Source organism: Juglans regia, chromosome 12, assembly GCF_001411555.2.
Source record: "Juglans regia cultivar Chandler chromosome 12, Walnut 2.0, whole genome shotgun sequence".
Taxonomy (NCBI): Eukaryota; Viridiplantae; Streptophyta; class Magnoliopsida; order Fagales; family Juglandaceae; genus Juglans; species Juglans regia.
The window spans coordinates 22,592,321-22,608,549 of record NC_049912.1 but is presented as its reverse complement, the minus strand read 5'-3'; the positions used below and the strand labels follow the sequence as shown (position 1 = coordinate 22,608,549).

Sequence of the window (16,229 nt, the reverse complement as noted above, 5' to 3'; positions counted from 1 at the left end):
AAGAAATTAGACGAAATTTAGACCTCCAAACACTATAAATATTATTTCTATGTAATTTTTCATATTGTTTTAGCAACGAGTTTTGTTATTTTGTGAAGAAAGTCTCGAACCCAGAAAGTATTTGGATTTTGGAAGTCTAGATATAAAATTTCAACCGTTCGATTTAAAAATATTCAAAGCATGTTTATGGTATATAATATTTTAAAAATGAAAAATAATCCACTGAGACTCTCTCACCAAAACGACCCAAGACTCTTTCACTACCACCAAAATCATCGTTCGGTTCTGCGTTGTCCATTCGTCTTCGTCTTCTTCTTCTTCTTCTTCTTCTTCTCAAGTCTCAACAAGAGACGTCAAGGAAGACACCCTCTCGAAGAAACGCAAAAAGTGTTGACAAACAATGGCTGCTGCTTCAGCTGCTCTTATCAATCCGCTGACACCCTCTCTTTGCAACTCCAAATCCGAGATCTTTGCGGACTCTTCTCGGACTTTGAAACAAGCCTGGGTGGGCCAGGCTATATCTTTGAGGCTGAGGAACAAGAATTTTGGCAGCAGGAGGCTGCCTTCAGGTTGCTCTGTCGTGTGCAAGGCCGTGTCTGTGAAGCCCCCAACAGAGATCGAAGGTCTCAACATTGCCGAGGATGTTACTCAGGTCAGATAAAAACCCATTTCTTCTTATTCTTGAAGATAAATTTGAGAATTATCTGATTCTGAGATGTATGTTACTAATGTGAATAATTATGTTGCTTTTAGGAACTATTAGTAGGAATTGTGTGGTGGTTTGTTTCTCCTTTATTGACGTTTGAGCGTTTGAGTTGGAGAATTTCGATTGGTTCCTGCTGATTAGTGAACGTTTTAGAGTTGGTGGATACGTCATTCGTGTTCTTTATTTCATATTTCATTGTAATTATAGTTGGTTGTTCTGATTTACTTAACAAGAAAATTATAATTGGTTGTTCTTGTTGTTCAGAAATTTCAATATTGATGTAAATGTCATTCAAATCCGCCAATTTATTATTTTTGTTAATTTTTAGAATATGAAGTGCATCATTTGATTTGTTGAGAATATGAATGGGAATTGGCAGATATTTCATGCATGGCATTTGAAAAAGTAATTGGAAGGAACTTAAATATTTATATAATATCGTTGAATCTTAGTATTATTTTGTGGTTTTTTTTTTTATAAGTATAGTATTATTTTGTGGCTATTGATAAGGTGAACTGTTACTGTAATTATTGTAGCAAAGTCTGGGGGTGAATTTACTGGCGAATGAGGATGAAAACTACTGCTTTTTAAAATCATTTTGAGTTAGTTGGTATGTTGACCAGTAAAAAGAGCGAGTTCTTATGTTACTTTATTGAGTTCTTGGTGAGAATAATTGATGATTTCTGAAATAATTGATGAGATAATGATGTGGGTTGATATTTTTTTAAGTTATTTTTGAAAATATGATGAGAATGTAGTTTTACTCGTTATTTATTTATTTTTTAATTTTTTTTATAAGTAAACGATATTATTGATAGCAATAGGCAAAGCCCAAGTACACAAGATGTTATACAAGAGAAAAAAACCCATCTAGGTCGCAGAAGTGAGAACAAGAAAATCATGTAAATTAAGACCATTAAAATCTATAGCTATGACCCATAGAAATAAAGTACCGAAAAAAAAAAGATCAAGGCTCCTCTAGAGTCTGCTCCTTATCTTCAAATGTCCGATCATTACGCTCTCGCCATATGCACCACATAACGCAGATAGGGACCATCTTCCACACGGCTTTAATTTGTGTAGCACCTCCCAGAAATGTCCAGCTGGCCAATAACTCAACCATTGTGGCAGGCATTACCCAATTTAATTCTACTCGGCTGAGCACTTCGATCCACAAGGGTCTAGCTATCTCACAATGTAGCAAGAGATGATCCACTGACTTGCCGGCTTTCTTGCACATACAACACCAATCTAAGATAACAACTTAGCGCTTCCTCAGATTATCGGTTGTCAGAATCTTGCCTAGAGCAGCTGTCCAAGTGAAGAAAAGTGCTTTGGGAGGGGCCTTATTCCTCCAAATACTTCCGTGTTTGCAATCAACCCCCCCCCCCCCCCACATACTTCCGTGTTTGCAATCAACCACTGATTTCCATAGGGCTTCCGATTCCATACTATATCTCCATAGCTACTTTCTGAGTAAGGCCCTATTGAAAATTCTCATATTTTTTATCCCCAATCCACCAGAAGAAATTGGTCTGCACACCTTGTCCCAACTGACTAAATGGAACTTGAATTCGTCCCCCATCCCACTCCATAAGAAATCACAATGGAGTTTTCAATCTTTTTCGCCACAAGCTGGAATTGAGAATAGAGACAGAAAATAAGTTGGTAAGTTAGAAAGAGTACTCTTAATTAGAGTCACCCGGCCTGCTTTCAACAAGTAACATCTCTTCCACCCTGCCAGTCTTCGTTCTATCTTCTCAATAACTGAATCCCAAATAGAAAGAGCCAGTGAGGCTGCCCCCAACGGCAATCCCAAGTATTTTCATAGGAAGAGAGGCGACCTTACACCCCAGTGTACTGGCTAGATGTCGAGTGTTGCTGACTGTCCCGACCGACACTAGCTCTGATTTATCAAAATTCACTCTCAAGCCTGATGCTACTTTGAAGCATAATAAGAGTGCCTTCAATACCCTGAGCTGATCTTGATTTGCCTCGCAGAAAATTAACGTGTCATCTGCAAATAAAATGTGAGAAATAGATAGACAGCCCCTATTGGGGTCACCTATTGAAAATCCAGTCACAGAACTATTTCTAACCACGGCCAAAAACATCCGACTAAGGGCCTCCATAATAACAAAAAAGAGAAGTGAGGACAACGGATCTCCTTGTCTCAGACCACGCGAACTGCTGAAGAAACCAACTGAGCTGCCATTAATTAGAATTGAGAACTTTGCCGTAGAGATGTGCCATCTAATCCATGCACACCATTTCTCCCCAAAACCACATCTCTCCAACAAAAGAGAAGGAAGCCCTAGTTTACATGGTCATAGGTCTTTTCCACGTCTAGCTTACAAATAATCCATGCAATCCCAGACTTTAATCTGCTATCCAGACATTCATTGGCTATAAAGACTGGATCCTGAATTTGGCAACCCCTTACAAATGTATTTTGTAGCTTCGTGATTATCTTGCCTAAAACCTCTCCTAACCTTTTTGCAAGTACCTTTTGAAATAATTTTGTATACCCCATTTATGAGGCTAATGGACCTATAATCTTTCACTTCTGAAGCTCTGCTCTTCTTTGGGATCAAAGCAATAAAAGTAGTATTTAGGCTCTTCTCGAACTTCCCAGTTGAAAACAATTCCAGAAATACATTCATTATATCCTCCTTCACTACTTCCCAAGATGCTTGGAAGAAACCCATCGAGAAACCGTCTAGACTTGGTGCTTTGTCACTAGCCATTCCTCTTACTACATCAAATACCTCCCCCTCCTAAAAAGACTTCTCCAACCAAGACGCAATCTATGTTTCAATAGAGTCGAAAGCAAGTCCATCGGGTTTTGGCCTCCACACCTCCCGTTCTATAAACAACTGTTCATAGAAATCCACCATGTGATCCCAGATCACAGGAGCCTCCGTGCAGTCTATACCATTAATATTCAGCATCTCAATGGTATCATATCTCCTATGAGAATTGGCCTCCTTGTGGAAGAATTTTGTACGTCTCCTTTCCTTCAACCATAAAGCTTTTGACTTCTGACGCCAAAGATCTCCTTTAGAGAAAGAACTTTCTCCAAATCTGATGCCAACTCTGTCTTTCGCACTATTTCTTCAGGGGCGAGGGCTCTATCATCAAGTATTCTCTCAAAACTTGTAATTCCTCCACTAATGCTTTCTTGCGCTCCCTTATGTCACCAAATGATTGGAAGTTCCAAAACTTTAAATCATTCTTTAAAGCTTTTAGTTTACCTGCAAGTATATAAGGAGTACCATGAAACTAAAGCTTTTAGTTTACCTGCAAGTATATAAGGAGTACCATGAAACTAATAAGATGACCACCAATTTCTTACCCTATCCACAAAGCCTTCATTCTTAAGCTACATATTTTCAAACTTAAAATATCGACGTCTGCCTTGGATATCACCACCATCCAACATGATGGGAAAGTGATCCGAGCAAAGGCTAGACAACCTCTTCTGACACACCTCCAGGTAATGGATTTTCCAATTTGGCGAGATTAGGAATTTGTTCAGCTAAGACCACGTCTGATTATTGGACCAAGTGAAAGAGCCCCCAATGAGGGGGAAGATCCACCTAGTTCAAGTAAAAAATACAAGCTGAAAAATCTGTCATTGTTGGGCGCAACCGATTGTCTCCGGATCTTCACTAGGGAGCCTTATGATGTTAAAATCTCCTCCTATGCACCAAGGGAGGTCCCGCCAACTATGTAATGCAGCAAGTTCTTCCCATAATAACCTTCTGATACTGTCAACATTCGGCCCATAAACACTTGCAAAAGCCCACAAAAAATTATCTTCCACAGCTTTAAAGGAACAGGCCACTGTGTACTCCCCAACAAAATCCTCTATTTTCTCCACCACCCTTCTATCCCACATCACTAAGATATCACCCGAAGCCCCGTTCAAAGGCAAATAAACCCAATCTGCATAAGTCTAGCTCAAATCACTTCGCACTACTCTTCTAGACACCAATTGCAACTTTGTTTATTGTAAACAAACTATGTCTGCCCTCCATACCCGAAGCAAGTTTTTTATGCGAAGACGCTTATTTGCCTCATTCAACCCCCGAACGTTCCAAGACATGATTTTCGGCTTCATAAAGGATATATAATTCCTTTCCCTTTGGATCTATCACTGCTTGAGTTGCCCTCATAGTTCAAGGACCATTTAAGTCTCTTAAGCTCCCGTTGTTTCTTGGTCTCAGATTTTTTAGACTAAGAGTGACTTACCTCAATGGTGGTGAGAAGAGCCATAAACTGTTCCTCAAACCCCACACACTCCATTCCCACACAATGTTGAATATCCTTTACCTTTTGAAGCACCCAATCAAACACATTGAACTCGTATGGTAACTCACAGTTCAGAGGAAAAGGTTCCCCATCTCCCGAAGCCCACTATGCATTAGAAGACATCCCCTTCTCCTCCCCCCCAAACAGATTTTTGGCCTCTCATTCGACCACAATACCCTCAGTGATCTCCACATCATTGCCAAAGAAAGGAGTTGTTAATGGTGTATCAAGAACCATCACCACCTCACCTCTACCATGGTAAGGCATCTGAAGCCCCACGTCACTTTCCTTATTGAACTCCATGCTCAACTCGCCTTCTCCTTCCGATAGCATCTCAAGATGCTCCTCAGGATGAATTAAGGCCTTCGCCGGAGGAGGTAGAGGTTCCAGTGTGCCTATCGACAATTTCTGGCCATGCTGGATCGGAGAAGTGGCTTTCAACGGCAAGATCTCCTCTGTATCCTTGTTTAGCAGCGACGCCGGCGTCTCCACCACCATCACCAGCTTTTTCTTGACCACCGTCGGTGGTCCCACCTCAAGCCGTCGTGCTTCCGCAGGTTTCTCTGGCACAGGTGCGATAATTCCGTTGTTGGTGGGCCGATATGTTCCTCCATTGCGTATCCTCCATATGGGCTGAGACTTGGGCTCGGGCCCTGTTGTGTGAGGCCTAGCCCCAACATGATTACCGAAGTCCACGTGATGTAAGTTGCCCAAGTGGCTAGAACCCTGATGTAACAGGCCAAGGCCATTGTTAAGTGGGTCAGCTCCCACAGACAAACCCCTGCTAGGTCCATCTCTTGCCGAGCCCATCTCTACTCTTATAAGCCAATCCACTTTGGATTGTAGTGAAATCAGTTGGGACTTCACGTCCAACAGAGAGGTGAGAACCTCCCCTCCTGCCACGACGCCTAAGGTTCTGCCACCACCACCCTGCCTTTGTATTGGGTGAAGCTCTCTGTAAGAGCCGAGTCCCATACCCTGCTCTGCAGTAGTACCGCTATGCCGTCGTCCCCTATATGCAAAACATTGTGTTGCTCCACCATCAGTGCCTCCCTAAAGGAGCGAAGTTGCGGCTGAGCCTTCAACTCCTTTGGCTTCAGAGTTCCTTCCTTGTGAGTGGTCTTCCCACCGTTAATAAATTCCCATAGAGCCTCCCCCCATCCTCTTCCCCCCTCTAGCCTCCTCAGGAACGAAAATAAAGTTCCTCCTACCACCACCACCGTATTCCACCACCGCGATGTAACGACCTCGAATATTCGAACATCGTTGCGCAATAAAGCTGCAACTGCCTTCCCTGACTGTGGTGAAATAGTCTCTTTTTTCATCCTTCATGCAGGCTTCCATGGCCTTAGCCAACCATTGCACTATTGGAGGACCCAAAACCACCCTTGACACCACCCTCCAGCTTCTTTATGTAATAACCAGACAATGCCCCTCCTTCACAAATGAAAAAGCTTTAGATTCTATTACAATATCTTTTGAAAACACCATTCTGAGAACACACCAGCACCCAGAAAAACTCAAGACGCTCCGTCACAGACCACCCAAATACAGCGGTGAAAATAAGAGGTTTTCCATCGTCATAGGAAAAAGAGAGAAATTGTACGGAGAGAAAAATTCTAACAGGAAATTCCAAAATTTATCAGAAGAAATTTTGGGTCTTTTGAACTTTGGGGTACTTTGTGATATTGTTGGTCCAGTTAACTCTTACATTAGTTTCGGATATTCAGCTTCAATGACTATATCACAACAATAAAGGTTGTTTGTGTTTTTATTTTTTATTTTTTTATAGGCGTAATGTGCTTATTGATTTTGGTTTTTAACTGGTTCTCAGGCAAATGAGCTCGGCTCAAACATATCTCCTCACCTTGTAAGAATAGGTTGTTGGGTGAAGGTGTGAGTTGGAGACCCAATGGTGAAACTAACCAATCAAAATAGGAAAAAATGTAATCTCCTGATGCTAATTGTGTTTTCAAGAATTCATGGGGGCAGGGGGGTGTCAGTACGATACTCTTAGATTTGAAAACGAATTCTAGAATATAATAATGTGTGTTTTTAAGAAGAAAGCTTCTTTAAACCTTTAATGTGAAATTTTTTGGATGTACTATTTTGATCCAGGCTTCTCCTACTTTAGGCAGAATTGCACTTTAAAAGCGAATATGTAAACGATGAAGTGGGTCATTTCTTTCATTAATATCTTTTTAGAAAGATAAAAAAGAGCAATAATTTTGCACTTAAAAGACATTTTCGTAAAAAATAAAATAAATAAATTAAGATAATAATTTACTGCAGTAAAAATGAAATTTTTAGATTTCTAAAAACTTCATATATATGGATACCTTGTGTTAACTTGACAATGAGGTCCATTCTTGCTATGCTTGAGCTACTTTTAGGGTTAAATCAATCTATGAATAATGTAAGGATCATCAAAATTTGAAGAGCTTTCAATGATTTTTTTGAAGTTATGTTCATTATGCAGATCAGAAACAAAACTATTTTGTGAGTGCCATTATATATCTGCAGAGTAGAATGCTCATCTTGTTAGTTTCTTTCATGTTTCAAAAGTCAGAATTTGGTTTCTCAAATTTTTTTCTTATCGTCTGAGGTCATAAAGAAGTGCTTCTAATGATATTTAGATGTTGGCTTATATGCTACTGTGACCATATCTATTTGCTCTGAAATGTTTCTCATGGAACTGAGTATACTTATATCATGGAACATCCAGAACAAGTGTATTAATATTCTAGGGAATGCCAGCACCTCCAATCATGGCTAGTTTGAGGTGTCTTGACATTATTCAGGCCAATCTTGCCACGAAGCTCTTGTCAACACCTTTACTGCATGATACAGAGCAATGTGGCAGGGATGAACCACAATCTTGTGCTGTAAGGTGGTAAAATAAGTTACATTAGTGGCAAGTAATGGCTATTTGTCAAAGTTCAAAACTTCTATTGTTGCTAAAGTATAAAGCCCATTGCCCTCTTTTATTGTATTCACTATATCCATCTATCAAAGCACCAATTGTAGTCATTTAGTTTCTTACTTACATGTTGCATTGATTGCATTGTGACACAGTTAATTGGAAAAACCCCAATGGTTTACCTGAACAACATTGTGAAGGGGTCTGTAGCCAATATTGCTGCCAAGCTTGAGATCATGGAGCCATGTTGTAGTGTCAAGGACAGGTAAGGAAGATAAAAATTCGACTCTAGGTATTAAACCTCTATGAGCATGTTGTAGTGGTGATGAGGTATGAGGATAGAATAGACAGCTTGAATGGCCTACTTTGAGAGTTATTTGGACATATCATTATTAATTACAGCTTTTTGGTATTTTCCTATAAATAGTTGAAGTTTTTTAGGAGTTCCAGGAAGTCCGATTGTCCATATTATCTGATCATGTGGCTTTTCCCCCCAAAATGTAGCTTTCTGACCTAACAGGTGCCCAATTTAGACAGCTAATATTAGTCAGTTATAGTGAATTAGGACCCATATGTTGTATTTAAGGCTCAAAAAGGTGTCTACTTTACTGTGAGAATCATATGATCTGGTCCATTTGAAAGGTTAATATCCTAGTTTTCTGTCCTTGGAACTTAGGATCAGACTTATATACACTGGTGTTTAATATTTTAATCAAGCACTCTGAAATTTTGCTGCAGGATTGGTTACAGTATGATAACTGATGCTGAACAAAAGGGACTGATAACACCTGGAAAGGTAAGTAGATACAACTCATGCATTGTTGAGTTTTAATACAACAGAACTACCCTATGGCTTTTGCTGTTTAGAAACTTAGTCTGAAACTTTTCCTTCTTATAAAACAAGGCTCCTTGATTGGCAACCTCAGGAACAATTAACTTGACATTCAATGCTAACTCACCTGCACTATGCAAATTTCGCTTAGTCTCTCTTGCATAGCTTACCGTTTTGAGATAGCTGTTTCCTTTCACATATTTTGTAGAGCATTCTGGTTGAACCTACGAGTGGAAACACAGGCATTGGTCTTGCATTTATTGCAGCTTCAAGAGGATATAGACTCATCTTAACAATGCCAGCATCAATGAGTTTAGAAAGAAGGGTTCTTTTGAAAGCATTTGGAGCTGAGCTTGTATTGACCGAATCAGCAAAGGGAATGAAGGGGGCAGTTCAAAAGGCTGAAGAGATTTTGAAAAGCACACCAAATGCCTACATGCTTCAGCAATTTGACAATCCTGCTAACCCCAAGGTTTGTGATCACGGTACCCACTCATGACTTGTTACACCTTATAATTATCTTTGTGTATTTGTTTCTATTCTTTCATTACTTTTTCGCTACTTTGCGGCCATGGACTCAGTGTGTATCGAATACAAAGGTTGAGAAAACTCATGTAACTGGGGAGAGGATGCCAGATATATGCATATATTCTAAATATATTTATGTTGTATATCAAAATCATGGACTTTGTAGTTCTAGCAGGCAAATGCCTTTGGGGATGCATATGATTAACAGAGTAGCTGTAGGATCCCTCTAAGAGTTCTCTGTGTGTTGGACTTATGAAATTATTTCAATCACCTTACATCCTATGTATAATATATATTTGCCTATCAAGATTATGGTACTATGTTGCTAGTGTTGCAGGTCTCTATATAGCATTGCAAAACACCACCTTGCATGGGTAGAATGGTCAAGGGTCCATTCTAGATGGTCACCGGTGATAACTAAGCCACAAACTTCCTGAGTACATTTTTCTTGGACGATATTATTTCTTAATCACATAAAGAAGGTGATGATGATGATGAATGATTATTTACTAATGAAATATGTAATAGTGATGTAAATGATGCCAGACCTGCTCAAAATGGGAGAAAACTATTTGTTTTGGTCAATTATTAGGCAGCCAGGAATATAATACGATTGTTATTTTAGATAAAGTCACTACAGAAAGATCACGCTATTAGGATAATGCTTTGTCCTAGAGATCTTGTATGTAGTTATATAATGTGGCCTTTGAAACGGGGAGATATACAATTTAGAAATTGACGTTTTGCACGTTCAGATACACTATGAGACAACTGGACCAGAAATCTGGGAAGATACACGAGGCAAGGTGGATATATTCATAGCAGGCATTGGAACTGGTGGAACCATTTCTGGTGTTGGCCTGTTCCTCAAACAGAAAAATCCTAAAATAAAGGTAAAAAATTGTCAAACCTATAGGACATCTGTCTTATTTTTTACCAATAAAAAAGATGCATTTATATTATTTTCATAAGTCATATGGTTGCCTTAATAGCGGAAAAAATGCTTTGAAAGAAAAGGGATGTATTCTTTTGCCTGGCTATTTATTTTTTCTATTTGAGCATTCTCATTTGACCCATGCTTTATCAGGTAATTGGCATAGAACCTTTAGAAAGCAACATACTCTCAGGTGGAAAACCTGGTAAGACAGCAAATAAGCTTTCTGACTATTATCAATTAAATCTAATTATCTTTAATAGTTTCTAATTCTTACTTATTTTACTTATTCTGATATTACCATTCAAATGTAGGTCCACATAAAATTCAAGGAATTGGAGCTGGTTTTGTGCCCAGGAATTTGGATCAAGAACTGGTTGATGAAGTCATAGAGGTCGAGTCTTATTTCTAGAATATGTGGTGCTCCAGTGCTCCTTCAATTCGATTATCTTATGCATTTTTTTTCCAACTTTATTTGCTAAGGAGGTTTGGAATCTCCTCAACCCATGGATAGTTGACAACCCCAAGACCATGTGATGGGACTTCTGCTGTTTTGAGCTTTAGAAGTTTTGATTCTGCTAAAATGAAAATTTCTACCTAGAAAAAAATTATGTTAAAATAAAAAAATCTTAATCTTGCATTTCTCTACCATTGTGACTTTTGATTCTTGTTTAAGTGATAACCATTTAAATGGATTCCAGTTTGTTTGGCATGGTAATATTCGTAAATGCTAACTTTCAGGTCATGCCTTTTTTTATATTACAGATCATAATTGTATTTGCGCCATGCTTTTTGCAATTCTGAATATAATTCTGATTACTGGTAAAAAAATAGTACATATCATATTGTCAACTGATAATTATCTTTGTTGCTGCTGTGCAAGGTAGCTGACAATAGCTTAGATATGGTCATTTTTTGTCAAGAAAATTAAGACTAGATGTGTCTAATAAATCTTATAGAACTTTATTTCTGTACATAAACGTTCAATAACATGATGCATAGGAATTACGGCTTTGCCTATACATGAATATGGGCCACCTTTAGTCATACGCATGCATGTTGATTTTCTTTAGTATGTTAGTCTTGCCACTGCAGTATTCAAAAGCAAAAGGAAAAAAAAAATGGATAGGAAATCCCATTTAAGCTTAGAGTTTATTGTCTAGTATTTATCACTAATGCAACTTTTTTGTGTGTTTACCATTACTCATTTCTCACATGCTGTGAATTTGGCAGATATCTAGTGAAGAAGCTGTTGAAACTGCAAAGCAGTTAGCACTCCAGGAAGGCTTGTTGGTTAGTGCTTTTTGTTAATTTTTTCAACAAATTAAAATTTCAGATGAAGAAGAAATTGGGACAGTATGCTCTGGTGTAGACATGTGCCCTGCTGCATTCCCTTGGATGCCCTAGGATCTAAAGTTTTTGTTCTAACCAGAAAAAAGAGAGATGAAACCAGAACAAAAGGATTGAACAGATAGTCTTTCATATTAGGTTTAGTAATCAATTAGATTAACCCTGTACTTCTATCAACCTACCCATAGGTCAGTCGTATTTAATTAATTAGAAAATGACCAACAGAATTTAATATAAATTAAGGCGGCAAATGGTTATCTTTACCCTATTCTGTAGTATCATCCAGTTGTGATAAAATAGCACGTTCTCACTCATAGTGATTGGAAGTGGTGGCATGTTGTCTATGTTTTGAGAGAGAGAGAGAGGATACGTTCAGGTTTTATTAAAAAATAGGTGTTTGTATCCATGTCTGGGGATGGATATTTATGTTTTAATGTATGTATGCATGTACCTGTATGCTAAATTATTGTTCTTTCCTCACATGGTTTCCTTACTAATCAGGTGGGGATCTCTTCTGGGGCAGCAGCTGCTGCCGCACTGAAGGTTGGAAAGAGATCTGAGAATGCAGGGAAGCTCATTGCGGTATGTCCCTTTTTTCTAAATGAAACTAGTGGGAAATGTAATCCATCTTCAGTGAGCTGCAGCATTAGAAAGAAGAAATGAGCCCACTGTGGAAAATTGTAACATCACTTGGGCAATAAAACTATTGTTAAAGAGTTACATGGAATCCATAAGTTTGCTGGTATTAGGTAACAAGGCATACTAGTGGAACCCTTGGATAAAACTTTTGGAGAAAACAGAGATTGTCCTAAATGATTAATTACTACTGAACCTTGTCTAACAGCATAAGCTATACATGGTCTCCTTTTTTTGGTTACTTTATTTATTTTTGAATTTGGTGGGGGAGGTGGGGATAATGCACCTATGATAAGAAAATTGTTGTGAGCTCTTTGATTAATGTCAAGTATAAAGCTAAATCAAAGTTTTCATCCAGCATTCTTGCTGGACAGGTTGATCCCTTGTTAATAATATACACACTAGTTTGTGCATGTGCTGGAAGGGTATTGTAGCTAACTTGTCATGGACTAAGTATGTGTGACTATTTGTCCTTTGCCAAAACTCTTATGCTGGTAAATATCTGGAGTGCATTTGTCAGATACATGATCCGGACACAAATGATGAGAGCGCTCTGATCTATGCTTTGAGTAACATGAAGTTTCAGTGAAGCATGCCATCAAGCAGGATCTTGAATCGTTTAATAATATCTAAATAGGTTCATTTACATTATGAGAAGATCAGAGTGAAATTGCTATTGTCTCTTTCTTCATCAAACACGTATGGATCTGTGTCTATAGAGGACTGTCAGATACATATCATAAACATGTTTTCTCCATCTAAATGGGTTAACAACCATGATTAGCATTGTTTAGGCTTTGGTTGTTGCCATGTTGGAGGCACCTTTCACACCAGAAAAACATATACTGTTGTGGTTGTTTATCAGAGAACTAGAGTTATGCTTTAAGACTTGCATTCAAAGTCCATATGGTTAAACCTTTCTAGATTTGTGCATTTGTATGTTTCTAGCCTTTTGTAGCAACTTGTATGCGTCACCTTCTATTATTTACCATATTTTCTAGACATATGAAGTGGCTGTCACTGATTGTTTTCATTTTATCCTGTAAGATATAGAACTGAATTTTTTCAACCGAAGATGACCTAAAAGTAATTCCCAACAAAGATGTCCCAGAAGGAATAACAAGTGTAACGATATCCTTTCTGGCTGTTGACCGAAATTAAGCACAGTTGGGATTCCTAGTTGCAATGAGTGTTAGGAAGTACGGGCATGCATAGGTAGCTTTAATTAAATGCAAAGTTGGAAAAATGAACTTTCTGGATGAACCAATACTCTTCTCTTCGGGAATCACCACCCAAAGCCATCAGTCAGGTTTCGGGGGCCTGTCTGACTTTCCTAAATAGCATCCCATTTAATTTTTGGTGCCCCATTTCATCTTTGAAAGATTTTGCACTGCTGTTGACATACTTCACTGATAGTTCCATTTTTATTTATTCTTTATCAACAATGTATTCTATGGGCAGGTTTAGGGGATGAGATGAGAATTTTGTGTTTTGTTTTAGTGTTTAAAATATTATGTTTTAGTATTATTAAGTATTGGGATTTGAAAAAGTTGAATTGGGATTTGAAAAAGTTAAATTGTTTATTATATTTTGTATGGGGATTTGAAAAATGTGGAATGATGAGATGAGATGAGAATTTTGTGTCTCATCCCACCCCTAAACCTACCATAAATGTAGTACATGTGGTTGTTTTGGGGCCAAAAATGGGTCGGTCATATGTGAAGCTGCTCAGCTCTGTGGGTTCGGGCTTGTTTATATGGCATCTTGCCAAACCGATAAAGTACTTTCACGGCTGTAATAGGCTGGCTTGTTTTCTTCATTAGTGAAATGTTCTGCGGCCCTGCAATCTAACATGTTTTTCATATGAACTTGTTTCCAAGTGGGAGAAGTGGTTAAAGATTAAAGTACTGTAGTTAACACATCATGAATTGCTCAATTTGTAGTTTAAGCAAATTATACTCAGATTCTTTGTTCTGTTCTCGGCACTAGGGCTCATGAAGCTATCTATGTTGTGGGAATATGCTGTTAAAATATTTATTTAGTTGGTCTGAATAACCCTTGTCTTCATTGCCATACCTCTCATCTAATTTGGGAATTCAAAATGCTTGTAGGTTGTGTTTCCCAGCTTTGGCGAACGATATCTGTCCTCTGTTCTTTTCCAGTCGATCAGGGAAGAATGTGAGAAAATGCAACCCGAGCCTTGAATCATGTTCTTTCTATGAGTTTTGTTATGTACAAGCAAATTTGCATACCAATCTGCGTACTAATGTTGTTGCCTTCATATTCTAAATTCAAATTAGCACTATTTTTAATAAAATCTACTTTCTGACCAATCATATTGAATGAGTGTGTGTATTAGTGAACATAATCACTTACAATTAGATTTTTCCTTTTTCTATTGCCACTATCATCCATAGTGTGCACCATAGATGTGATCCGAGTCTTAACAAGTGTGACTGGTTTGCTCCTTTATGAATGGTAATTGCCTAGAAATTGTGTACCCGAGTGGATGGTGTGCTTGACTCTCTTCTTCTAGTCAATTACATTGGTTCTCAATACACAGAATAAAAGTCCCCATTTTTCTAAGTATGGTACTCTGCCACTCCCTGCAGCCTTTAAAGTTTCAACATTGTTGTAGTCCTCACCATTGAATAAATTACACTGCTCCAGCATGATATGAAAACACGTGAAACTAATTTTTGAAACTTGGTGAGAATTTATAGGCATGGCCAACGAGAAAACAATGGAAAGAACTTGAAAATAAGAGTGTTCATCCGGGTCTCGGATCGGGTATCCGGGTATACCCAAATAAGAGTGTTCATCCAGGTTTCAGACTGGGTATCTGGGTATACCCGGCCCGGAACCCAGATTTCAAACCTGGGCCGGGTTTCAGCCCGGGTATACCCAGGTTATGATCCGGGCCGAAACCTGGATGAATCCTGGCTATACTCGATTTTTTTTTTTTAACAATTTTTTTTATACATGCAGAAAGCCTATATTATTATTATTTTTTTTTTTTTGTATCTAAAAGCCTATATTCTATTACAAAATTTTCAAGAAAAAATGTTGAAAAACATATTTCTTTTATATATAAAACTAATTACATTTTTAACTAAATGAAAAGAAATTCAATATTTATCATGTAAAATGCATGCAACACATAAAACAATTCACTACATATTACATTATTCGGTATTTATACATTACATTATAAAACACAAAATTACAATATATGAAAATTACAGGAACATCGAAAATAGCATCAACTTCATCTGTGTTGAGTGAAGGCCTGAAATCTCCATCAACTTCATCTGTGTTGAGTGAAGACCTGAAATCTCCTTTCCTAGCAAATAGGCCTACCACAGGGACAACCTTGAGTAGGTGCTGCATGCATGATCAAGGGACATAACAAAATATGATATTCAGTTATAATTTAAAACAAGATATCAAATGGGAAATCAATCAATTAAGTATGATATGAACCACATGCAACCTGAGATGAAAATGAACACATGCAATAGAGGAAATGGACAATAAGTTTAGTGATTTAAGTAATTTTCTACTTGCAGTTTGGAAATAGAAAACTAAATAATCTGAATAATAACTTGGCTTATTGAAAACTAATTAAATCATAAACAGCTACAGAATGTATTAAGAACTAATGCCCAAATGTAATACTAACAATACAGACATTCAATCAAGAAAACAAATGACAACCATAGCATACGATCCTGAAAAATGAGAATTATTTGATATCGTTCAAGAAAAACAACCCCATTGCCAAATTTAAAAAAGAATGCACAAATCTCTTACTTCCATTGAAGATGAACATATTCTCTCATAAACAGCTAACATAAAATTACAAACCTTGGCTATGCACACACTGACACAAAATCAGTCCAACAATAGACCTATGTGAAAATTGAAAAAAAAAATGTTTTTCTCATTTATATACAATTAGGTCGAGTCTTGAAAGCAACAAAATATAAATCCAAAATATTCATCACTA

General features: G+C 37.8%; 1 protein-coding gene across 2 annotated transcripts; it reads left to right on the top strand.

Moving 5' to 3' along the window:
* The first annotated feature begins 221 nt into the window (after positions 1–221).
* LOC109005833 (cysteine synthase, chloroplastic/chromoplastic) lies at positions 222–14,556 on the top strand. Of its 2 annotated transcripts, none has more exons than XM_018984888.2 (10): positions 222–652; positions 8,096–8,205; positions 8,679–8,736; positions 8,981–9,244; positions 10,056–10,193; positions 10,388–10,439; positions 10,549–10,628; positions 11,468–11,527; positions 12,086–12,166; positions 14,332–14,556. In XM_018984888.2, exons 1-10 carry the CDS (start codon positions 401–403, stop codon positions 14,422–14,424), a joined length of 1,188 nt encoding a protein of 395 aa, XP_018840433.1. In that variant the 5' UTR covers positions 222–400; the 3' UTR covers positions 14,425–14,556. The 2 variants fall into 2 exon arrangements, with proteins under 2 accessions (XP_018840433.1, XP_018840435.1); XM_018984890.2 differs by lacking the exon at positions 14,332–14,556 and adding an exon at positions 12,741–13,123.
* The last annotated feature ends 1,673 nt before the right edge of the window (positions 14,557–16,229 follow it).